The sequence below is a fragment of the Acanthaster planci genome, linkage group LG09 (genome assembly GCF_054643075.1).
Source record: "Acanthaster planci isolate LZ-2023a linkage group LG09, COTS_SCS, whole genome shotgun sequence".
Lineage (NCBI taxonomy): Eukaryota > Metazoa > Echinodermata > Asteroidea > Valvatida > Acanthasteridae > Acanthaster > Acanthaster planci.
This window is the reverse complement of record NC_141785.1, coordinates 19,875,158-19,897,898: the sequence shown is the minus strand read 5'-3', so window position 1 is coordinate 19,897,898 and position 22,741 is coordinate 19,875,158. Positions and strand designations below refer to the sequence as shown.

General features: G+C 41.5%; 2 protein-coding genes across 5 annotated transcripts in view; both read left to right on the top strand.

Annotated features, from left to right (window-relative positions):
• The window catches only part of LOC110976630 (G protein-coupled receptor 143-like), a 47,408-nt gene that overhangs the window by 15,417 nt on the left and 9,250 nt on the right, over positions 1-22,741 (top strand). For 2 of the 4 annotated variants that reach the window (XM_022230082.2, XM_022230080.2), the window contains exons 1-2: positions 16,853-17,774; positions 21,542-22,627. In XM_022230082.2, coding sequence (XP_022085774.2) covers positions 22,333-22,627 — 295 coding nt within the window. In that variant the 5' untranslated portion in view covers positions 16,853-17,774; positions 21,542-22,332. Of the gene's footprint in view, positions 1-16,852; positions 17,775-17,850; positions 17,968-21,541; positions 22,628-22,741 lie in introns of those variants that run through there. The other 2 variants (XM_087141438.1, XM_087141439.1) reach the window with 2 other exon arrangements.
• Positions 10,128-16,715, top strand: LOC110985407 (tetratricopeptide repeat protein 22-like). The gene is made up of 2 exons (XM_087141434.1): positions 10,128-12,125; positions 12,970-16,715. The coding sequence occupies exon 2, from the start codon at positions 13,022-13,024 to the stop codon at positions 15,413-15,415; it is 2,394 nt and encodes a 797-aa protein (XP_086997560.1). The 5' UTR covers positions 10,128-12,125; positions 12,970-13,021; the 3' UTR covers positions 15,416-16,715.

The following is a 22,741-nucleotide window of genomic DNA, read 5'->3' as shown; positions in this document are numbered from 1 at the left end:
GTCACGGTCGAAGGAAAACCAAATCAATTGTACTCCCAGGGTCTGTTTGAATATCAACATTGGAACGAAGTTACAAAATATTTCGGAGACTCGGATAAAGAATTGGCTAGAGGAGTCGTCTCGGACTTATCCTTGTTGGGAGTAGACCTAGCAGACTACCTAAAAGATAAATACGGGCTTTGGCTCGACTTCCGAAGTTCCGACGACAATTCTGCTCACGGATCGGGCAGACCTCTCGGTGGAGGAGGAGACATTTCTATACAGATGGAACGAACGGCCGAAACCGCAGGACCGCTGACTATGTACGTGTTCCTGGTAATGGATTCTCAACTCACGGTTGAAGACGGGAACTTTAAAAATCTTGTTTATTAAAAATGAACGAGCGAGTGGAACGAGCGAACTACGAGCGAAGCGAGAACGAGCGAGCGAGTTATGAAAGAAGTGAGAACGACCGGAGGGTGTATGAGCGTAGCGAGAACGAAATGTTTAAGAATCCCCACTGCGCCTTGGTCGTGGGCAAAACTGGCAGCGGGAAGACTAACTGGATCTTAAATCTTTTAGAGACAGAATACCGATTCACCTTTGAAGCTATCGTCATTATATGCCCAACGCTTTTTAAGAATAAAACGTATTTAGAACGACTGTGGGTGTACACCGATGAAAACGTTTACCTATGTGACCTGGATCGAGAAAGACTAGAATTAAATGAGGCGATAGAACTTTATCAGAGAGTATTCGATGGTGTAAATACATTGTTTATTATCGACGATTGTGCAGCTGATCAATTCATCAAGTATCGTAAGAAGTCTAAGAGTGGTTCAGTTTGCGCGTTGTCGAAAATGGCTTTTAGCGGTAGACATTATCTTCACAGCTGCTGGTTACTCACACAAAAGTACAATTCAGTTTTAAAAGACTTCAGAGAAAATACTGCTTGGACAGCAATTTTTCATTGCAAGGACCGTGGTTCGTTTGATCAGTGTCTGGACGAGAACGACATTGTACCAGATGAAAAGAGAGGGGAAATTAAGAGGCATCTACGCACCGTGAGATTTAGTAAGTTGGTGTTAAATACCGAAGCGCCCGCAAGTTACAATATTTTTTAGCTAGTTACTCAGCTCAGTTGTAATACGTTTTAGCTAGTTATTTATTTGTTTTACTTTGTTGATAATTACTTACCCTTTGCTTGAGCATAGCTAATTCAGCTGTGCTATAATAAAATTTAATTTAGTTATAGTAAATAGATAACAATGCTACAATACGTCCAGCTAGTTATTCAGCTAGTTATTGCAGCTAACTTGACTTATTATACAGTTGAATACATACGACTAAAGCATACCTACAACAAATTTAAAGAGTACTTATTATTAAAATGGACGACATAAAAAGCATATTCACTGAACCAAAAAGCGAAGCAATCAGCTCAAACGTAAAAGACCGCCTTTGCGCGATAGCTGCCTCGGGCGAAAGTAAGAAGTACCTCGGAAAAGAATACACGATAAAAGAAATCGAAGCTCTGCCACCAAAAGATCAAGAAAAGCTGTTTAGCCTCTACGAAATTAAGTTTGGAAAAGAAATCGTCAAAACTCTCGGTTACTCGATTTTAAGTTTGTACTCTCGTCTACTAGGAATAGCTACTCCGATCGATCTACTCGGATTCAACGTCAACTTAAAATCAGAGGAAGCGCTGACTAAAGATTTAAACGACGATCCGATTATCAGTCAAACGATGGGTAGACTACTTACAGAGGTCTGTTATAAATATGGAGTTTATCTTTCTCCACTTACAACAATGCTGATTACAACAAAACACCTGGAGTTTAACAAAAGTTCTGTTATTATAAAAGAGGATGTCAACAAACGAAGTGAACCCAACAGAAGCGAGCAACAACGAAGCGAACTCGAGCAACCAAATTCAGAAAGCAGTTAAGTCAGTTACTAAAGCTAAAAATCCGAAGCGCGTAGAACAAGGTAAGAAGTTGGCGGAACATAACAAGAAGATGAAGCAACAACTCGTTAAGATGAAATTAGCGGACGAACCGAGTGAAGAATCTAGCTTTACCCAAACGGCCTTTGAAAACAGAAGCTTGATACTCGGTGGATTGGGTATCGCTGGTGTTGTGGTTCTCTACTTAATTTGGAAAAATAAGTCGACTAGTTCACAACAAATTAGCGTTCAACCAAAGCAAAGCTCGAATATTCCCAAACAAGAACCGGATTTAGATATGGAATAAATACTCGCTGCGCTCGTAGCTCGCTTTGCTCGCTTTATTTAAAAGTTCTTTATATATAAATATGAGTAACGCTAAATCAATCGACGTAAACGGAATCGCCAATACGGTTTACCACGGCGCAGTTGTTTCAGGAATCTCACTCGGTTACGCCATGCTGTCGAGTAAGCTATTTAAAATTAAACCACCGGACTTCAATAAGTTGTCTGCCGAAGATGCATTAAAATTAACCGCTTTGTCCAGCGGCGCATTGGCTACCCAAGGTTGGTTGGTGGCGCAGGGTATCTTACCCTCAACGTTTCCTATGGGCGGACCGAGTTAAGTTTTCTTATTTTAAATGGAAGAAGAGGGATTTGAAAAGGATGAGACAACATCTATGTTAGAAAATCAAGATCGAGGTAACTTAGAATCTGACGGTGACTATTACACAACGGCCTTTATAAACGATGACTATTTTGAAGATCAACTTGCAAATATAAATCCTCCCACAATAAGACCCGGGGCGGGCATCGAAGAACTAAAAGCGCAGAATGATAAAGATTATGAGAAGAATCGTGATAGAGAAGTAAATAAATTTTATTATTACTTTAGCCATAGAGAAGACAAACCACCGAGTGGTGGATATATCTATAATAAGTTTTTTTATAAACCTGAAGGTTTATTTTACAAGGGTAAAAAAGGCGATGTTCTGCTAACCAAGAAAGTAACCATAGGAGAAAAAAAAGTTGACCAACCCGTAGAGCTTGATACAATCGTTAGTCATGCTAAAAATGCTGGCTATACTGAGCGGGGTGAGGCTCGAGCTTTTGTTAGAGATGAACTAGGGTTTGGCCACTATGGATTAAATCTAGAAAAAGCTTGGTTACCAAAAGCTAAAGAAGCACGATCAAAATTAAACTCCATTCAACAAGAGAACATTCCAATGAAAGAGCTTCCCAAAACAGCCGACCAAGTAAGTGAAGTCATAGAAGACCTCACTAGTGACATAGACATTCAAACAGAAGGACTAAACTATCGCGAGTTGGTCGCTTTAGATAAATCGTTACAAACGGTAAAAGGAGAATTAATTTTAAATCAAGGTAAATTAGATGAGTTAGACGCAAAAATTCAACAATTTGAAGCCGAGTTAGAAGAAGCGATGTCCGAAGGAGAACGTACAGAACTCCAAAAACAACTAGACAACCTGCGAGTCGAAAGACGGGGTAGATTAGAAGTCATCAATAGAAATACCGATCGATTGAGGAGTCAAATTAATCGAATTAAAGAAACGATTACGGCAGTGATAGATTCGGATTTAACACTACGCGAACGAATTAATATTTTATTTAGAGAACAAGGTATCACAATAGCTAGCATTTTAACGGCTATTGGTTTAGCGATAAGTACCATCGTTAGTAGTATCGTGGCTAGCGTCAGAGCTGTTGGAACTCCTAGCGTAACGCCTGAACCCGCACCTAAACCAACGCCTGCTCCTCCTTCCAAGGGTGGGGTCACCGATTGGATCAAACGTCAACTGTGGAATTTAGCCAACGTATTGAAGAAACTCGGGTTGAGCGCATTAGGAGCTTTGCCCGGGATCATCGGTAGCATTTTGAGTTGGCTTTTTAATGTGGCGAGTAAAGCGGTTGGATGGGTGGCGGAACATTTATGGACCTTGTTCGTGGGCGCGGGTGTTTTGCTTTTAACGTACGTGCAAAAAGGGTAAAAATAGATTTTAAAATAAGATAAAAATTCACCCCAGATTTGAGGTGAATTTTTTTTTTATACCTTACATCAAACCGTTCTCGCTTCGCTCATACTCCGCTTCGCTTCGTTTAAGTTAAAATTCTATACAGCGTAAAACCGATGACACCCACTGCAACGGCTCCGACGGTTAAGGACAGTTTTTCTTCGTTGTGTATGTCGAGCGGTTTAGAAGGGGGAGCCGGAGCGATGCTTGGTTTTGGTACAGGAATGATCGCTGCTCTCTCTGGTTGCTTTGGTCTGGCAGGGCTCGCTTCGCTCGCTCTGCTCGTTGCTCCTTCTGGTCGCTTCGGTTCTTCTGCAAAGTCGTCTTTAACCTCAGGCTCCACATTTAAACCCGGTACGTAACCAGTCTGCATATCTTCGGAGGCGACTTGTAAATTGTTGTTATAACCCTCAAAAGTGCCGATGCGTAAGTCCATGTCAGAGGGTACCAGATATAACCCCGGTCTGACTACAAAATTTAAAGGCGTTTTTGCATATTGTAACGAATCTTGAAAATGCTCTATTGATTCTATCAAATCAGGTGTTGAATTGATTTCTGACTCCACGAGCGTCTCAAATCGTTGCCGCGCGTCTAATCCGGTACCATAAGACAAAATACTCGTCCTAGTTTGAGCTTGGGATCCTAATAAGGCATAGATGTAAGCTCTAATAGATTCATTTACCTTTCTAAACCCTATATCTGTAAACTGAGACTTTTTAGGAATAAAATCCCACCAGGCCAAAGTGACCGCGTCCGACTGCAAAATCCAAGTGACCGTGTAGGTACTCGCATGGCCCGAGCCTTTAGGTGGATCAGCCACGCCAAAGCCCATGTAGGTAGATCCCATATATTTAACGACGTTGGTGACATGTAAATCGTGCGGGTCATAGTTTTTATTTGGAACAGGTACGTAACCGTTGTCATAATAATAAGCGGTGCCTAATCCGTTTGACAAAGTGTCTTTTGTTTGTCTGTACGATTTATTCGGGTCTACTCCGTATAAAAGGCACGTGTCGATAAACTTCCGATGGTCATAATTATTGTGTAACGCGTCAAATACGTCGTCGCTCGGAATGGGCATCACGCAGTCGTAAAATATTTTTCGTACGGTGTAATATAAGTGAAACCTCATTATAGCCGAGACGTACGGATTAGGGTCAGACAGCAGATCAAAACCCACACCACAGGCCGTCGTCGCGCAATAGACCGCAAAATTAAATTGATTTTGGTAAAATGCCAACGGATCTGAGTTCCAGCGTTCTACCACTTCGTCCGTGGTTACTTTTGGTAGTTTATACGCGTGCGTTAAATTTGGAAACTCGGCTGTAAAGGAATTGTCTTCGTTGACTAAAATATTTAGACTACTAAAATTACCTCCCATTTATTTTAAAAGAATTTTAAAAATAATCTTTACCAGTCTTTTACAGGTGCCGTTGGAATGGTCGCTTCTCGATAAGCGGGTGGATCGCTACGCTCATACCCAACCGACTTTGTAAAACTTATTCGCCAAGTTTTTTCATAAGATCTTTTTTTAAAACCGCCGCTAGCGCTTCTGCTCTTTCGTTGACTCGACGTTCAAATTCTTTTTTAGAAGTTTCTTTATTTTCTTCCAATTTTGTAGATGTACGCGATCTAATCTTTTCTTTCATCTCGTTAAATTTTTTCAGCTCAGATAAAATAAGGGCAAATTCTTCCTGGGATATGTCGCCGTCTTCAATCGCGTGAGATACGTATTCTTCGATTGTATTTAATTTAGCGTCTGCCAACATTCGAATTTGGTCGTGTTTTTTAGTTTTGTGGGTGAGTCTACGAGATGCGTACTTTAGAACCGCATAAGCGCCAAACGCACCGATAGCGACGCCTTCCATCACGAGCCCGACGGGACCAGTGATCACTCCCAAAATGGCGGGAATGCCTACGGCCGCCGATGTGGCACCTAGTGCTTCCACGCCGTACTCTACGTATCCGAGCGCGGTTAAGAGTCGTTTGATCTTTTTGTAACTAGCTTCGCGCGCGTCGCGTTCTCTTTGGATTTGAGATTTAATTTCTTCGATCTTTCTTAGCCTGTAAACCTTTGTCTCCGCTTGTTCGGTTGAAGCTCGCTCGTTCTCGCTCGCTTCAACCGAGTTTAAATCAGGATATATGTTAGTCGTCATCTTATAATTAAGAGTTTTTAAACGATATTCACCTCGAGCAAAATTCCATCTCCTTCACCGCTTACCAACCTACCTTTGTCGTTTTTTAAAGAAAAGGTGAGTTCGTCTATGTTCCGATCTACGAGTCTTTTACAGGTTGGGTTTACCTCTAAATTGCACAGAGCTGTGTCTCTGGTGCTGAGTACAGTTGAAGACTTCCCGTCATAAAAGTTATAATTTGGATCGAGCTGCTCGCAGTGTATAAACAGATATTTGATACTATCGATGTCATATTTACCTTTGTATATAAAAAAGTTTTGTAATTCAACAGAAGGCAGGCCGAGCAATTGACCCACGTGCGTGTTTAGTTTTAGTTTTAAATAAGGGTCAAAAATGACTAAAGTCACCGATTTTGACTTTTCATATACTTTAAAACTCACGCCCGGAATGGCGTTTAAAATAAAATCAAACCAGTCGATTCCGTAATACCCGGGTTCTAAGGTGATGCTGCCAGTCGATCCAGAGATACTTATAGACTCAAACGCTTGCTTTGTGTAAAGTTGGTTAAATATGGGTTTTGCTTGGCCTTTTAAAATAGATTGTACAGTAGAAGACGTAGTATCCCAAATGAACAATTGTTTCTCTTCAGTTGTCGGTGGTGGCCTGCCCTTTAGATGGTTTGCATAGTCTAATCTATCAAAAATTTGATTGAGGGCGTGTATAATGCCCGCTAGTGTCGTTTGAAAAGACAAAGAAATGATCAAACTTACATCTATTTCAGTAATCATTCTTGGGTAAAAAAAGTCATCTAGCATTTGTATTACAAAAAGCTCGTCTTCATAAGAACCGCTGTCAAGAAGGTTTAACTTTTTTTCCATTTCTTGTCGTAAAGTATCATTAGATAATAGATTAAAATATAAAGGCTTATAATGTACACCAAAATAAAAAGAAGAAAAATCAGTAAATTTGTCTTTTATTACACTTATTATAGATAACATGTGTGCTTTATATACTTTTATTCGTCTAACATTATATTCCCAATTTAAAGTGTATTTTTGTATGTTTCTTAAAAAATTTTGAGTCGCAAAATAAAATCCAAAAAAAACATCTATTAATTGTAAACTTGGTTTTTCAATTTCATATTTTTCACCTATATATAGATCACTATATTTTTGCACCAAGGCTTGATTGATTGATCCATCATCACCGGGTTCGTTAGATAATTCTTTTACCCCCCACTCAATCTCTGTCTCTCTCATAATGTTAAAAAACTTTTTTTCTAGCTGAATGTTTTTGGCACAGATACGTTTGCTCCCTTTTTCGTTTTTAATCTCGTTTTTTAGTTTAAATGTCTGTGGATTATTAGTCAAGTGAAATGTATGCGTCTCAATATCTTTCTCCATTTTATTAATAGATATCTAATTCAATCAAAATTTTACCGACGTTGTTCAAAAGTTCATCTCGCTCGTTTCTCAAAGAAAAGGTGAGTTCGTCTATGTTCCGAGATAATAGCTTTTTGGGTGTTTTATTCGTTGATTCATAAGGGATAACGCCGAGCAGGTTAGAAGACTTTCCGTTATAAAAATTTACAGAGTGCTCCAATTGCTGGCAGTGAATAAACATAGGAGTTGAGTTATACTCACCTATATAAATAACGTTGGGCGAAAGTTTGTTTTCGGGTAAGTTTAGCAAGTTAGCCACCTCTCTATTGAGCCGCAATTTGAGATTGGGATCCGTAATGGTTAAGGTCACCCTTTTTGATTCCGAGTGCACCTTAAAACTTACTCCAGGGATGGCGTTTAAAATAAAATCAAACCAATCGATTCCGTAATACCCGGTAGACACCACGATGCTTCCTCTTTGCGACTCGGGCAACGGTTGAGTCAAACTTGGAGCTAGCAAAGCATATATAGGTTCTTTCATTCCCGTCAAAATAAGTTTTAGAGCCGTCTCTTTTCTTCTTTTTTCGTTTCTGTCCAAATTTGTATCCCATTGAATGTCGGTGTCTTGCGCCACGTATAAATATTCAGCTTCAAACTGAATGTTTTTGACTCGGACTACTTTATCGCCTTTAATGTTGTTAATCTCGTTTTTTAATTCAAACGTTTGAGGATTTTCAGTCAAGTAAAACGTATGTGTTTCCATTTTTAAATTAAACTATTTTTAAACTTCTCCATAGCGTTTTCCCAGTGCCTATCCGAGACACCAAAAAGTTCTTTAACTTTAGATTCGGTTCCCCCAGTGACGTCTTGATAACAGACTGCAATTAAAGCCTTCAACGGTTTACCTCGAGAGATATTACCGTTTAAAACTTGGTTCAATCGATATTCTATTTCACCCGCTTCGCCGTTTTGAAAAGAAAGATTATACTTCTGCAACGTTTTTCTCGATTTTGGCGGCTCAGGTTTTTTCCAAACGTGATGCTTGTAATATCGATCTCCCACTTCTGCAGCGTCAAACGAAGAAACCCACCCAAAAATTTGACCGCAATGTTTACACGTGTATCTTTCACCCGTTTCAAGTATTTGGTGATCGCAAGGTGGCCTCGGTTGAACATTTCTCGTTGCCCCAATTATGTGTACTTCCTTTAGATTCAGCAAGTGGCAAAGTTCCGCATCAGTCATTTTATATAAGGGTTTATTTATTTAAAGTAAAAAAAAAATTTAACCCCGGGATAACCGAGGTTAAATTGACTTTCACTAACTTTTATTTAACTCCCTTCGGTCGTACTCGCTCGCTCTGCTCGCTTTTAATCAAACGCGTCCAAAAGGTAAGGTTTTTCTTCAACCGTTAGCATAGCCGATATAACTCTATACCTAACACTCGCACCACAAGAAAGTGAACCGTGCGCGCCGTAGTAAATATCTTTAGGAGAGATCAAAGAGATCGCGTGGCATTTCTTATTTGCAAAAAGAGAGCGATCAATTTCTTTAAACGATTTATCCACCAAAGAGGCGTCATAGGCGATCTTAACGTACATCCTACTTTTATCGGTATAAGCCGGTTTAACTAAGTAATTAATTTGATCGGGTATGTCATCTAGTTTTTGAGACACCTTAAAAGAGTTACGCGTAATCACGGGGAGGTCTTCCAGGGCCTCATCTGTTAATTTTTCAAAATGTCTGTAAACTGAATCATTTATACGTAATAGCAGCGATTCAGTATTGGGAGACAGTTGATAACAAATTTGTTTTTGGTCAGTAGGTTCCTTAGTACCATATTTGTAAACCGGGTTTATACCGTAACAAGGGTCTTCGAGCCTAATCAACAATCGTTTATGTTGGCCCTCGTGAGAATAGAGAATCTTAGAAGAATTCTTTGCGGGTCTTAAAATGACTAAATTTTCAGGGTCAAAGGGACCGTAGGTAATTTTTGGGTTTTTGTTGCCGGCATTTAGACGTTTGTGATCATTTGAGACGATATACATGTTCTATTTATAATAAGGTTTTTTTAAATTTTTTATCATTTTTATTTAAAATATAAATTTTAGATCTGTGTCATATTCAATAATGAACCCACTTTTATATAGAACTGAGTCAAGTTTAGTAGCTGAAATGGGTAATAATTCCCCCTTTCGCACAGGTACTCAGCTTTTTAAACTTACCATCTACGCGCGCTACATAATTATACCCATGCAACTCTACACAATTTACGCAACAAGTACAATCGATACAACCAAAACACTTGATACAACTGTTACAATTGTGACAGTCCTCGCAATCATTCAACGCGGTTGAATAACTACAGTCATACGAATTAAAACAATCTACGCAATCTTTACATCTACCACAATTGATGCTAATGACGCAACCCTTACATCTAACGCAATCTTTACAATGGCGACAATTCTTACACAACTTACATTCGACGCAGTTATATAAATTTTTAGAAGCAAAACAACGAGAGCAATCTAAACAGTCCGTCAATCTCCGAGAACTAATAACGTCTTTGCAAAAATAACAATTCAAGTTTCCAGTTTGTTCTTCCATTTATACAAAGAGCATTTACTTAAGACGGTTGTAAACATAGCGTGTTTTGCTTTGAACAGAGCCATGCTTTAAGTAGAGGTCACGAGTTCAGATCGGGCAAGTCGAGACTTGTTCGCAAGGGGAAATCCCTTTTTGTTTGTGTAAGTCAGTACCAGTCACGAGTTGTTTAGCCAGCCGGGGTCAAAAGGTGAGCGAGCGTAGCGAGCACGACCGGAGGGAGTACGACCGGAGGGAATACTGCGTGTGATGGGTAAAAGAGATTTTGGCTCAGAATGTATATATTCGCCCGGTATTTTAGAGCCGGATTTTTTGGGTCGATGAGGTACCGGGGGAAATCTGGAATTCCAGATTTTTAGGGGATTCCCCCGATTTTTTGAGTCGATGTACTACCCAGGGGTTTTTGCTGAAAACGGCGGAAAAGGGCGTGTGGTCCAGAACTGTCAGTTCTCTACTACTCCGGGTTATATTGTACGGGCACGAGGTTGTATGTGTACATTTTTGTCGACAACTGAGGGATAATGGAAACTGACGGCGAGTTGGACGCCATTTTATATAGTTACGTCGGTGATGTTTATGATGCAAATTGTACATACTTCGCCTATATTATAAATCACTTGCGCTTTAACGTGAGTCTATCCTGCCTAACGTCTCAATCGACGGTTCGCGAGCTAATATTGATGCAATAAATGAAATCTGAGAAACTCTTGGTGTTGTTGCAAATCCATTTTCTCTACTAATTTTAGGCCTACCTTTTTACATTGAAGAAAATATGGAGGAATCTTCAGGAACTGATGGGGGGAGGCAACCCTTCCCCACTCTTGTACCAAAAAAACAAAAACAAAAACAAACAGAAAAACCCTTTTGGCTTGTTATAGTTGAGCTCTGAAGACAAATGACACTGCGTCCGATTTGGATGCTTCCATATTTATTTGAACAGATAAAAATCAGAGAAAACATGTTTTCCTAGAGGTGCTCTTTAAAATAGGATTTGGATCATGATCTATAAAGACATCATAATATGACGTATGCATTAGCTTTTGCCCTACCCCTCACCCCAACCTAGTAGGCTTGTTTGGCTGGAATGATACTGACCTGGGGGGATAGACTTGGAAACTCTATGAAAACCATAGAAGGCCCATCATGAAGCCCAGGTCGTCAAATGCAGTGTTTTCTGGCTGGAGTGTGTGTAGATTTAAGTTTAAAAATTGGTGATAAATGTCATATTTTTTCCCGAGCTGTCTGTATGGCCTTTTCAAAACACACGGTGCAATCGCTACAAACACGACAGGTAGGCCTTGGTGTAATGCAAAATTGTGATACACACTGTTCAGTTGGGATTTCCCATGTTGGGCCAAAACAGGCTTCCAACATCACCAAAAACATCAAGCAAGTCGGTAAACATGCATTGAGGGATGAATGGAAAAAGGTTTGATTACATATTAGACCATGACTGTGTGTCAAACCGTGACGTCATACACTGGTCGTTCATCTACGTTCGTTACAGATCAGCGTAGCTAATACATGTACAATCATCCTTCCTGGTAGGCAAACGGAAAATAAGAGAGTTGTTCCATTCACTGGCATTATAATTTCACGGTTTTTTTGTTTGTTTTTTTCATCCAGATCGTTGCACGGTAGGATTAAAAAATGGTCGACGTTGAGTGTTACGGAAATTTGTGTGTTGATTTAATTATTGGTCGGTGAAAATATTTCCCATTTCCCCACTTTCTAGGCGAGATTAACCGAAACGCTTCGGCAGATTCAACTTTTGAACTATAACCTTGTTTATGTCTGAAAACTGCGCAATAGGGGAAAACCCCTGGACAGTAGATTATCCAAGAACGATTCCCAACCCGGTTTTCTGCAAAATTCTAGCCTACTCCAGTTCCAGGGGACGCAGGCGATAGACGGAGGCAAGGGCATTCTCTGCAATCAGCAGACAGCTTCTGCCGCAATTTACTTTACTAGGATGCCTGATGTTGGCCATGTTGGTGAAGATGAAACATAACCTTGTTCGTCAACTGCACCTTTACTAAGCTCACAAGTAAGTCGGCAGGTCCCCTTCGTCAATTCAGCCAGTTTCCTATATTCCTTTTCTGTGTTAATTAAAAACTAGTATCAGTAGAAATGATACAAAGGTTTCACTGTAATTAAGTGTATGTATCGAGATCCCTCAGTATGGAACGACACTTAATAATTAACTTGAATAATACTTTATTCATTTATAAAGCGCAAATTTCATATAGATATGTTCAAATGCGCTGTACAATGAAGACATTAAGCGTGGAACAATGAATACATTTAAACATGGTTGAGCCGATGGCATACAAGGGCGCCTCAGGCAGCCGCCAAACGACCCACATTTACCAACATTAGTAAAGAGGAGACAGTAAGAAGCAGTTACAGTTTTAGAGGTGGGAGGAAAACCCCAGAGGAATATTCTGGGTAAAACCCACGGAGTCAGGTAGGGACTGAAAACCCAATCCACAAGTAGACCGAGCTGGGAATCGAACTCAGACTGCAGAGGTGGAAGGCGAGGAAAGAACTACCTTGCCAACCCTACAACCCGGGGGGTGGTTTTGTGTGTGGACACTTCCTGAAATCCTTCCACTTGGCCCGTGTATACTCCCCAATCCATTTCATCATTCCAACGACAATTACACTTCCCTGGTTTAATGGAGCTGTTCATAATACACAAGGTGTAGGCCCTATTATCAAAATACTTCCACTGTCCAAAAGGTAGCGTTCACATGCAGTTAAGAGCAGGCCGATTTCCTATAGGCCTATTAGGGTACTTGTGCACAAAGCCCACTAACGGCCCTTGAGTTGTTTTGTTCCGGTCCTTTTTGTAATAGACTATTTCTTTCTGTTCTGTTTCTCCACAATAGATACCTCTATTATATTGTTCTGCCCGTTGACGATCTCATCTCCGATGCAAGCATGGCAGGAAGGATTAACCCGGGACATTACCACTTACCTTTGCCCTTTAACAATCGTGACTTGAATAAAGATGCTATTAAGAAGAAGTTGGATGACATTGAATCGGACTTGGAGGCTCGAAAAGGCCGAACAGAAGACTTCGCCATTCTCAACATTATCGGTCTTCTGAAATACCGCCTCGAACGCTACAAAGAGGCCGAAAAGGATTTTCGCGCCATTCTCTCTCAGGACAGCTGCAACCTTAACGCTTTGGCTAACATGCAGTTTCTGTTAAAGAAAGTATATAGGAAAGAAGAAGGCGGAATATTTCAGAGCAAATTAAATGCGTACCTAAGTGAATCCACGGAGGACTCCATCAGAATGAAAGCAAGATGCCTAGCAGAGCAGGCATATGCTTATGCTTGCGATATGCACACAGATAACGCTGGTAGAGAACGATATACAGAATCTAGTGACATCTTCCAGAAGGCTCTTGACCTTGGTGGTGACCTGATAGATGCAGCAGAAATAGACATTTGGAAATTTTGCATGGCCAAGAATGCGCACAAGCTCTTCGACAAGTTCACATACGGAGAAGATTATCCCCAAGCTGTGCACTACATGGATACAGCGGTGAAACTCTTCCATGAAATAGCACAGAAAGATCCGGGAGATCCAGAGTACCAATGCGAAGTTTGGCGCCATTTGGGTGATATTTTTCGCAAGGTTAAAGTGAGGAAGCAGTTCCCCACTATCCATTTGCCGGACGACCTGAAAAAATTCTTCGATGATCCAGAGGAGTGCATGAGGAAGGCTCTCGACAATGCCCCATCAGACAGCAGAAGAGCTAAGATTTTGGCTCGCTACGCAAATTTCATCTCTTCCCTAAGACGAGACAATACCCGGGCACTACGTTTGCTGGATGAGTCCATTAGCTTGGACGACAGTGGCTATAATTTCTACGCTTTCAGCATGAGAGGAGCAGTCCGACTTAAGTTCTACAAATGGCAACTGCGGCAAGCAAAGGAGAACAGCGAAGGGCGCCCCCAACCAGATAAGAGTCTGCTGAAACTTGCGTTACGTGACATGGAGAGAGCAACAGAAATTCGCAATGCATCGTGGGACTTGTTACATATGGCTGAAGTCTATCACCGTTTGGTAGAGGACACAGATGAGCCAAAGAAGACAAAGCGAGAGTACTTGGAAAGGGAGTTTGAGTGCCTCACACGAGCCGACGATATTGAAGACGGCGGCAGGCCAACGCATGTAAAACGCCAGCTTGGGCGTTGCTTGTTCGACTTGGGCCACTATCGGGAGTCAATTGAACGTTACAAAGAAGCCATGGACGTGGAGACAGCCACTTCCGAGTACACAGGACACTTCCATGAACTTTTTCGCAGTTATCTCTGCTTACTACGAGGCGACCCCAAGGCTGATGCTCCTTACGATGAGATGGTCGATTCCTTGAGACAAGCACTGGAAAAGTATGGAAGGAGCGCCCTCCTCAAATACTGCTTCGGCCCATTGCGCATAGAATACAAACACGAACTCAAGTTGTGCTCCGACTACTGCCGAACAATTCCAAACAACGAGGGTCTCCTGAAATTACTAACGGCAAACGAACCACCGTCCCTTCTTGGTCCACCTCCCCGTCCGGGAGGGTTGCTCAAAGACTCGTGGGAAAACCCAGAGAATCAGGAGGATAACGGAAGGATCCACGTTGGATATTCAGAGACCTCAAGACCCAAAGACATTGAGACCTCAGACTCCAAGTCCTCTGATTCCTTGAGTGCATCATCTCGACCATCTCCGTGCCTGAATGAAGCCAGTAAAGGAGCAACCTCCTCACCCGATGATGGGCTCGAGACACCAAGCGAAACCGCAGCAGCAGGCGCGGCTGCACCATTAGAGAGCGAAATCAGAAGTTTGACCATAAATGAAACGTCATTTGGAGAAACCTCAGAGGACACCCTGGATAAAAAAATCCAGTATGACTTCTTCGTGGTATATGCCAGGAGTAGCGAGGATTGGGTACACGAAGAATTGCTTCCCAAGATGGAGGACAGACAGCTGAAGGGATGTACAGGCAGCGGAGATGGTGTAGCGGGTTCCTTCGTCATCTCGAGCGAGATTGAATTAATGAGTAGTAGTGCTTGTATCTTGTTTGTCATCACAGATGACTTTAAGAAAGATTGCCAGTTTCTCATGCACCATGCCCTGGATCTTAGGAAAGGCGGTCACGCCATGTTCCCCATTAACAGGGATGGCTCAGCACTGCCGAAGGAGCTAAAAATCTTTCGAGATTTCTCTGCAAGCCAGGAGGGAGAAAATTGGGATAAACTAGCTCAGGACATCAAGCGTCAAAGAGACGTAGCCAGAGAAGCTTTGATTAAGCATGTGCCAAGCTGTAAATAATTATAATTTCCGTCAAAATGCGAAACAGTACGAAAGTCTAAAATGTTATTTCCCAGTTGCGCTTAAACGCGAGTGTATCCTACGTTGGAGGTCAGACGTTTGGAGGGATGTACAGGCCACGAAGATGGTTTAGCAGGTTTTTTCGCCATCAAGAGCGAGCTTGAATTGATGAGAAGCAGCGTCTGCATTTTGCTTGTCATTGCCGATGATTCCGAGAATGAGTGTGGGTTTCAAATGCATCCTGCTCTTAATCTCTAGAAAATTGGTCATGCCATTATCCTCGGATTCGCAGGGACGGATCGGCGGTACCGAAGGAGCTTAGAGATGTCTTTTGTTGCTTGGATGCCACCAGTGACATAATACGTTGGGGAAAATGAGCTATAGACATCAAGCGCCAAAGAGATATAGCCACGAGGGCTTTGCACAAACATGTCTCTAGTAGTAAAATCGAATCCCCATCAGACAGAATTTTCAAATAGAAGGCTAGGGGGGAAAAAAGAAAGAAAGAAAGAAAAAATTGCAAAAAAAAAAGGCTCCTGGCTAAAAATATTCCTCCTGTTTAGGTTGATTAGGGTCACCAATTGGCTATAGCTAATCCGTAATCCTTACTCGGACATGCGCATAATGCATGTATAAGATCAAGTGAGCAAGCGGCCTACACAGTTTGAGATTGGGACTGTGTGGTCAGGGACTGCAATTACTCCAAATTTGACATATGCAGCAAGGTATGAGACGGAGAGAACCCCCCCTGCTTTGTGTTGGTCATTGTCTCGCAGGAATCTGGGGAATTCCTTTCAGACATCTTGGGGGGGATCGATGTGTTAAGTAACAATAGTCTGGAATGTGTACAGGGATTGGACATGTTGGGGGGGTACCCCTCGGTTTCCTTTCATGCTGGGTATAAAATTTTCTTCCGAACTTATAAGGGAGGCCTGTGCCTGCCCACAGTCCTTGACCATAACCGCCCCACCGGACCACTCCCTCCCTCTGCGGCATTGTCCTGAAAAACACACTGTTGTCCAAACTCATCATGATAACAAACACTATACATAACTAAGTTATACATAACTTAGTTATTATTATATATATAATTGTGTACATATACATTGTACTGTGAATACACATGCCGCTTGGAGGAGTTTCTAGTTATCTGATCTGAGGACTTGGAACTGATGGTTAGGCTACTGCCTGGGACAAGTGAACTCCCATGGACCTGAGCACGAAAAAATAGAATCCAAAGAAGGAACAGCTGGAAAGTACTCAGCAGAGCAGTAAAACCAGATTGGATTTGCGAATGAAAGATGTGTTGCGTACTTTGAGTTTAGATACAGGAACAAAATTAAGATCCGGCCACTCTCTTACAAAAAAAAAATTTAAAGGACAATGAATGCATTACCCTTAACCTTCCTCGGACAAGGAGAAATACATTACTTTTGGACCCGAAGTATTGAAACACGTCAGGCGTGCTCTTCGAATTTTATCTCAGATGGTCCTGAAAAAAATGAAGTTACCACCCGATGCCATAAAATACTTTTTTTGAAGTTGTGTTGTCAGCTCCGTTGGAGGGAAGAAAATCTGCTGCCTTGTTAACCAAACCAATTTGTCTAAATCCCCCACCCGTATAAATTAACATAAAACAAAAAGCTCTCAGGAGATTCGATTTTTGAGGGGGGAGGAACACCCACCCTAAAATACTTGCAAATCTTCTCCGTGTCTTATCGATCTATGCACATCGCTGCATTGCATGCTGTGCATTACAAGACATTATTTATGTCTATGCTGTGCATACTTTTCCAGACCAGAGACAAGGGCGCCCTCAAACTATTGGGGTTAACAGCGGTCATGTAGCTGTTTTCCAATACCCAACTCGGCCTCCGTCTCAGGCGTCTTCTACGAAACCAGTCCCCGATTATTAGCCTGAACTTAAATTAAAGTACTGCAATGTTTGGCCCCTTTGCCTCTTATTGGATGTTTGGTGGCACTATCAAACTTACTTTTGCGCTTACAACTTCAAAGTCAGGTAGTAAAAAAAAAAGTTCAAGCCTGCGACTGATCGAAGTCGAGTATTGGAAAAAGCCAAGCCCAGGGATTAACCTGCTGCCAAGCTAACTGAAGTCATGTGAGCGACGCGACAAGTATAGCACAGTGCGTGCAGTGCAGTGCGGGGCAGGCCTAGGGGCCATATTTGCAGTGAAAGTGAAAGGTGTTTTGCTGTCGGGCACGTTGACCACTGTACTCATGCTTAAATGGTTGTATGTTGCGGGCATGAAACAATCTTGGAGGTGATTCTTAATCTAGATTGACATGATTAAATAGATCAAAGCGAAGTTGTGGAAAAGCGGCAAGATCAGCACAGCAGGTAGGTAAAAAGCACTCTAAAACGTTCATGGCCTACAATGTGTATGTACATGCATGTTTTATTTCTCCATCGTCAGATCGTACATTTAACCATGCTGATGTTAGGCTTCTCACAGCCCAGGTTGGGCGTTGTCTTCATTCCCTCTGTAACGTAGTACGGTCAGGGAGTCCACCTGGGCTAGGCCTCTAAGCAGGTTAGTATGGTGTATCTAATTAACTCTAGTAGTCCCGGCCCCTATGTCCAAATGTTTAAAAAGGCAATTTGTAGAGTCCAGGTTATCGCTTTTTTGAACATTTGCACCATTCTCACAGTTGGGATGACATCACTTAGTCTTGATTCATCTCTCTGATCGGTCAAGTGGTAGCTATTCCATATTTCACGCTTGAGACTCGAACTCAAAGGGCCAGAGGCAATTAAAATGTTGCGGTCTATGGGTAAAATCTGAATTATTGACTAAATTCTTAACCTGTGCCCGAAATTTTACAATTTACGCTGTGCATATCCGGGGTTCATTACCATTAGCATCTTGTTCCTGTAATAAGGAAAACGAAATCCACTTTCCTGACTTTTTCAAACTAACTGACATTCAGACCTTGAGGATCCATTCCTTAATCCTAGTAGCTCTAGTTTAGGTAAATTTTGGCAATGTTTAAGCAAGAAAGCTACAATCTTTTACCTGAGTTTGGTGAAAGACGACTGCATCATGCCATTTTGTTTCACGTCTTGTTACCTAACCTAACCATTGTGGATGTTATGCCCCAACCATAGCGTAAGTCCCAACTATAGTTGGGCCCGTCCCAACTAGAGTGCCGCAGTTGGACCGGCCCAACTACTGCAGAGAGGTCCTGTGTGCATGATGTGCCCAGCATGTGCCAAAGTCATATTGTTTACAAATGTCATGTCATTGGTCATAGGGCTAGATGAACAGATGAAGTGCCACATTTTAGATGAATTGTGTCAAGTGTGAGACACATTGACTTGGATAATGTTGAGACATTTGCCACAGACATTGGTCAACAATAGTTGGGCCAGCCCAACTGCAGCACTACAGTTGGAACTGTCCCAACTATAGTTGGGGCGTAACATGGAACCAGACTACATGCTCTTATCCTTGTTCACAGCTCTTCCTCTCTTAATTTACGCTGCCGTTTTACCCATAATATCCCTCAAAATCCAAAGCCCTTCCCTCTTTTCTTTCTGATATGAAAGAGGACATCACCACCAACTTATTTAGGTAAGTTGTCTTGAAAAGATAGACTTTGCGATTCCTTATTATAGGAACAGGGTGCTAATGGTAATGAGTGCCGAATATCTTCCACGCTGTACTGAAAAGGTTGCAGTTATTTTTGTCATGTTGCAACATTTATTCATGTTCCATGTTGCAGTTAAAAATGATGTCATGTTTGTTAACAGAAGAAGATTTGTAGCGTTCACCAAAGAAGTTGTTTTATGTTGAAAGTAGGAAAATCTCAAGGAGAGTTTAATAACGAGTTATGACAATGAGGGTTTTAATGTTAACTGTGCATTTACTTTGTTTCATGTCTTTTACACTATCTGAGCATTGTCGAGGAGCCAGGTGTTGATGAAAAATGTTGGCGTTTTTATGCTCAAGTTTATTTGTTCTTCAAAGATATTGTCGCATTTGGGCCCTAAACACTTTTGTTAAACTTTGCAAGCAGACAGGCAAAGTTCAACTGCATGTTGTGCACACATACACATGTATCCATGCCCCATAATCTGATTATAAGATATTTTGTTTCTAAAATGGAGATCTGCAATTTCTCATGAATATAAAGGCGATAGTAAATTATTACCGTACGTGATTATGTCTTCATCACTTCATTTCACTTGGCAGGAGCAAGTTTAACCACTTCCTGTCGGGCAACCCGTTTTCGAGTCCATAGGCTTTATATGCAGAGCCGTGGAGCCCGGAACTGGGACAAAAGAGTTGGGCCTTATAACAAAAGACCGTGCTCAGCACAAACGACGGGGCTGCTGGGTATTACCGACATTTTTTTGCTCTCATTAGTGGAGATAATCCAGCCTTGTTTTGAAACAGTATGCCACGGTTTGGGGCATTTAGAGCGAGCGGATTACCTTGGGGACAAAAGTGCTCCACCATCGCAGCGATGAGCCTCGCAGCACCGCTGCATGCTAGTCTGGCCCCTATTGAAAAGAGGTCAGCAGTGCACTGTGCCGGTTTTGGGAACAAAAGAATATTACGTAACACCGCACAATCTGGGCTCTTTTTCCAAGGCTGCAGGCCTGGCTGAAATATTCGAAAGTCAATGAAGGTAACTGTCAGCTTTAGAGTAGTGCCCAAAGAGTCCTTCATGTAGGTATAAACGGCCATTAAATGAAATGATGAAATTTTGAAGAATTTTGAAAACGGAAAATCTTGAAAAGGACCCGGCATCCTGTCTTGCTCAAGAAAAATCCACCCAGTAGCAAGTATTTAAGAGCGGTTTTCGTAACAACACTGAACAGAAGTTTAGAAATTCTGGCCGTTCTATAGACTGGAAAGGTTACCGTAGCATGACTGACATCATTTACAATTCGTTTGTTTAGTGGTACATGTAGCTTGCAAATGTTTTTCTCAAACAAATGCCCGTTTTTGGTTGTCAAGTGAAGTAATTTTAATTAAATTTTAAGAAAAAAAGGTGATTTTTTAATGGCGATTTATACACCAATGACCTTCTCCCAAGCAGCTCTTTCCAAGGATACCAGACTTGTGGTTGCCGCTGGAAAAAGGTCTAAAACCCACTGTCCTTCCTGTATGCATTTACATGACTGATATACACTGCACTAGACTTTAAACCATGTCAGAAGTCACAGTGGCATTCTATGATCTGAAGGAAAGGGTCATCAGACTTTTTACCGGGCTGTAGATGGGAGAATCAAACCACAAAGATAAAATTTCTGTTTCTGTTCTAAAATTAGTTTGACTCTTTTTTATTTAGGGGGGGGGGATTTTGAACTTCAAGAATATCAGTGATCAAGAAAATGCAAATCTGGTTTTTCAGGCAAGGAGAGATTGCATGAATCAAGTCAATTGATCATAATCCTTCCATGAATCTTTTTCGACTCTAAATTCCAAGATAATCTCGCCAAGTCCTCCAAAAATCTCTCCACTGTGCAGGAGAACAGTAATACAGGAAACTTTGAAGAAGCCATCCCTGTGAACATGAATACATTGGCAATAAATATAACACATAACACATAGCTGGCAGTAATTGTCAATATGACCGACAGGTTACATGTACACGTATACTTGTGAATTCCTGGCGCATGTTTATTTGCATGGCTGAACATGGCAGCAGGTTTGTTTCAAGACCTTGACACTCTGAATCCCTGAAAATCAGCCCGGAGTTTTTTTGTCATACAGCATCCATCCTGCATTCTCCTGCAAAGAGAATTTGGGAAGGTTAGGGTTAAGATTCAATCAGCTTCGGTCTCTTGCTTTTTTATACCTAAATACATGATTCGTTTGTGCTAACGATTAAATTTGTCTGACTGACGGTTGTTCGACCAATAAAAACACTGTCCACAACTTCGCATGAATTAGTGTTGGTGTTATGATAGCAATAAATGATAACTTATTTCCTTGTTTCATTTTCCGTGGTGCCAATAAAAACTGTTGTGAATGTTTGTTCTCAAAACAGTTGAACCCCAGGAAATGAAATTCAGAGAGCATGTACGCATTCAAAGTACTTACTTTGGAATAAGTCTGTGCTAAATTTGATTTTTTTGTTGACTGTATTTTTCAGAGAGTACACTTAACTGGAGTCACATGCACGGAATGACAGACAAAGCAGGTGTGTCGACAATGTTATCACAATAGAGGATTCTAAGAATCACTGGGCAGGACTGTGGAAACCCCCTAAACAATTGTGCCATTAATCTGGGTTATTTTTGTCCCGCTGAAGCATACAGAATTGTTCTACTGACTGCTTGATGCTGGACCAGGTCAGGAAATCAATGTGATTGGAAGGAAGTGACAGTGACCGTGTTATCTGGAAGTGAATGGAAATGTCAGATGCTTGTGGTGAGCAAGGTGAACACCGATGCAATATCAAATAACCAGGAAGTTTAAGGCTGGTGTTTTTGTATTCACTTGCTCGGCCAAGGATGTTGTAACCTGATATTTGAGTATTAGAGTTTTGGTTTCAGACCAGTTTCCTTCCAAGTATTCTCTTTTCTGCATTGTACCTCTGGAAAGTCCCGCTCTGTAGATGTACAAAATTTACCGTTGGGAAACAACTTTTACAACGTCAGTTTCATGTTTGTGGGAGAAGGAAGCTTCCTGAGTATTCATACACGTAAGTTGGAGCGTCAAGACGGCATGTTATGTACTTCAAAACCGTGTTTGCTGAGACTGTATTAAGCTTTCGGAACAAATGACAATATGTATATTTAGCTTTTGGAAATAAGACTTGAACCCCAGACCCTCTTTATGTGTGCAGTGGTTAGTTAGTCTGCTCTGCTGCAGCTGTGAAGGGTGCCAGACGACTTTTGCATGCACCGCCGAGACCTATAGCACTGATTGTCTCCAGTTATCATGGCAACTCCAACTCTTGATTTGGTGTGTTGTGCATTCCGGAACCTGAGCGTTGCCGTTAAAGTTAAGGCAACGAACAGAAGCTGGGTTGAACATAAAGAGGACGTGATAACATTTCTCCGCGTCTTCAACATCTTAGCCATACTGTCTTCCTGCCTGAGTATTTTGGGTGCAGTGTACATTCTCTTCCCGAAGAAGTCGTACATACCCAGACAGGGGAGGTCCCTCAGAGCTGTGGAGAGGCAGAAGAAGATCCTGACATGGCTTTCTGTTGCTGACGTGTTGGCATGTCTTGGTGAGTAGTATGTAAAGATACTTTTGTTTCTTTCCGGACGAAGTAGCAGAGTTGAGTTTCGAGTTTTCTGTTGCATTGAAAACAAAGACAGTTTGGAAGTGGCCTCTAATGGTG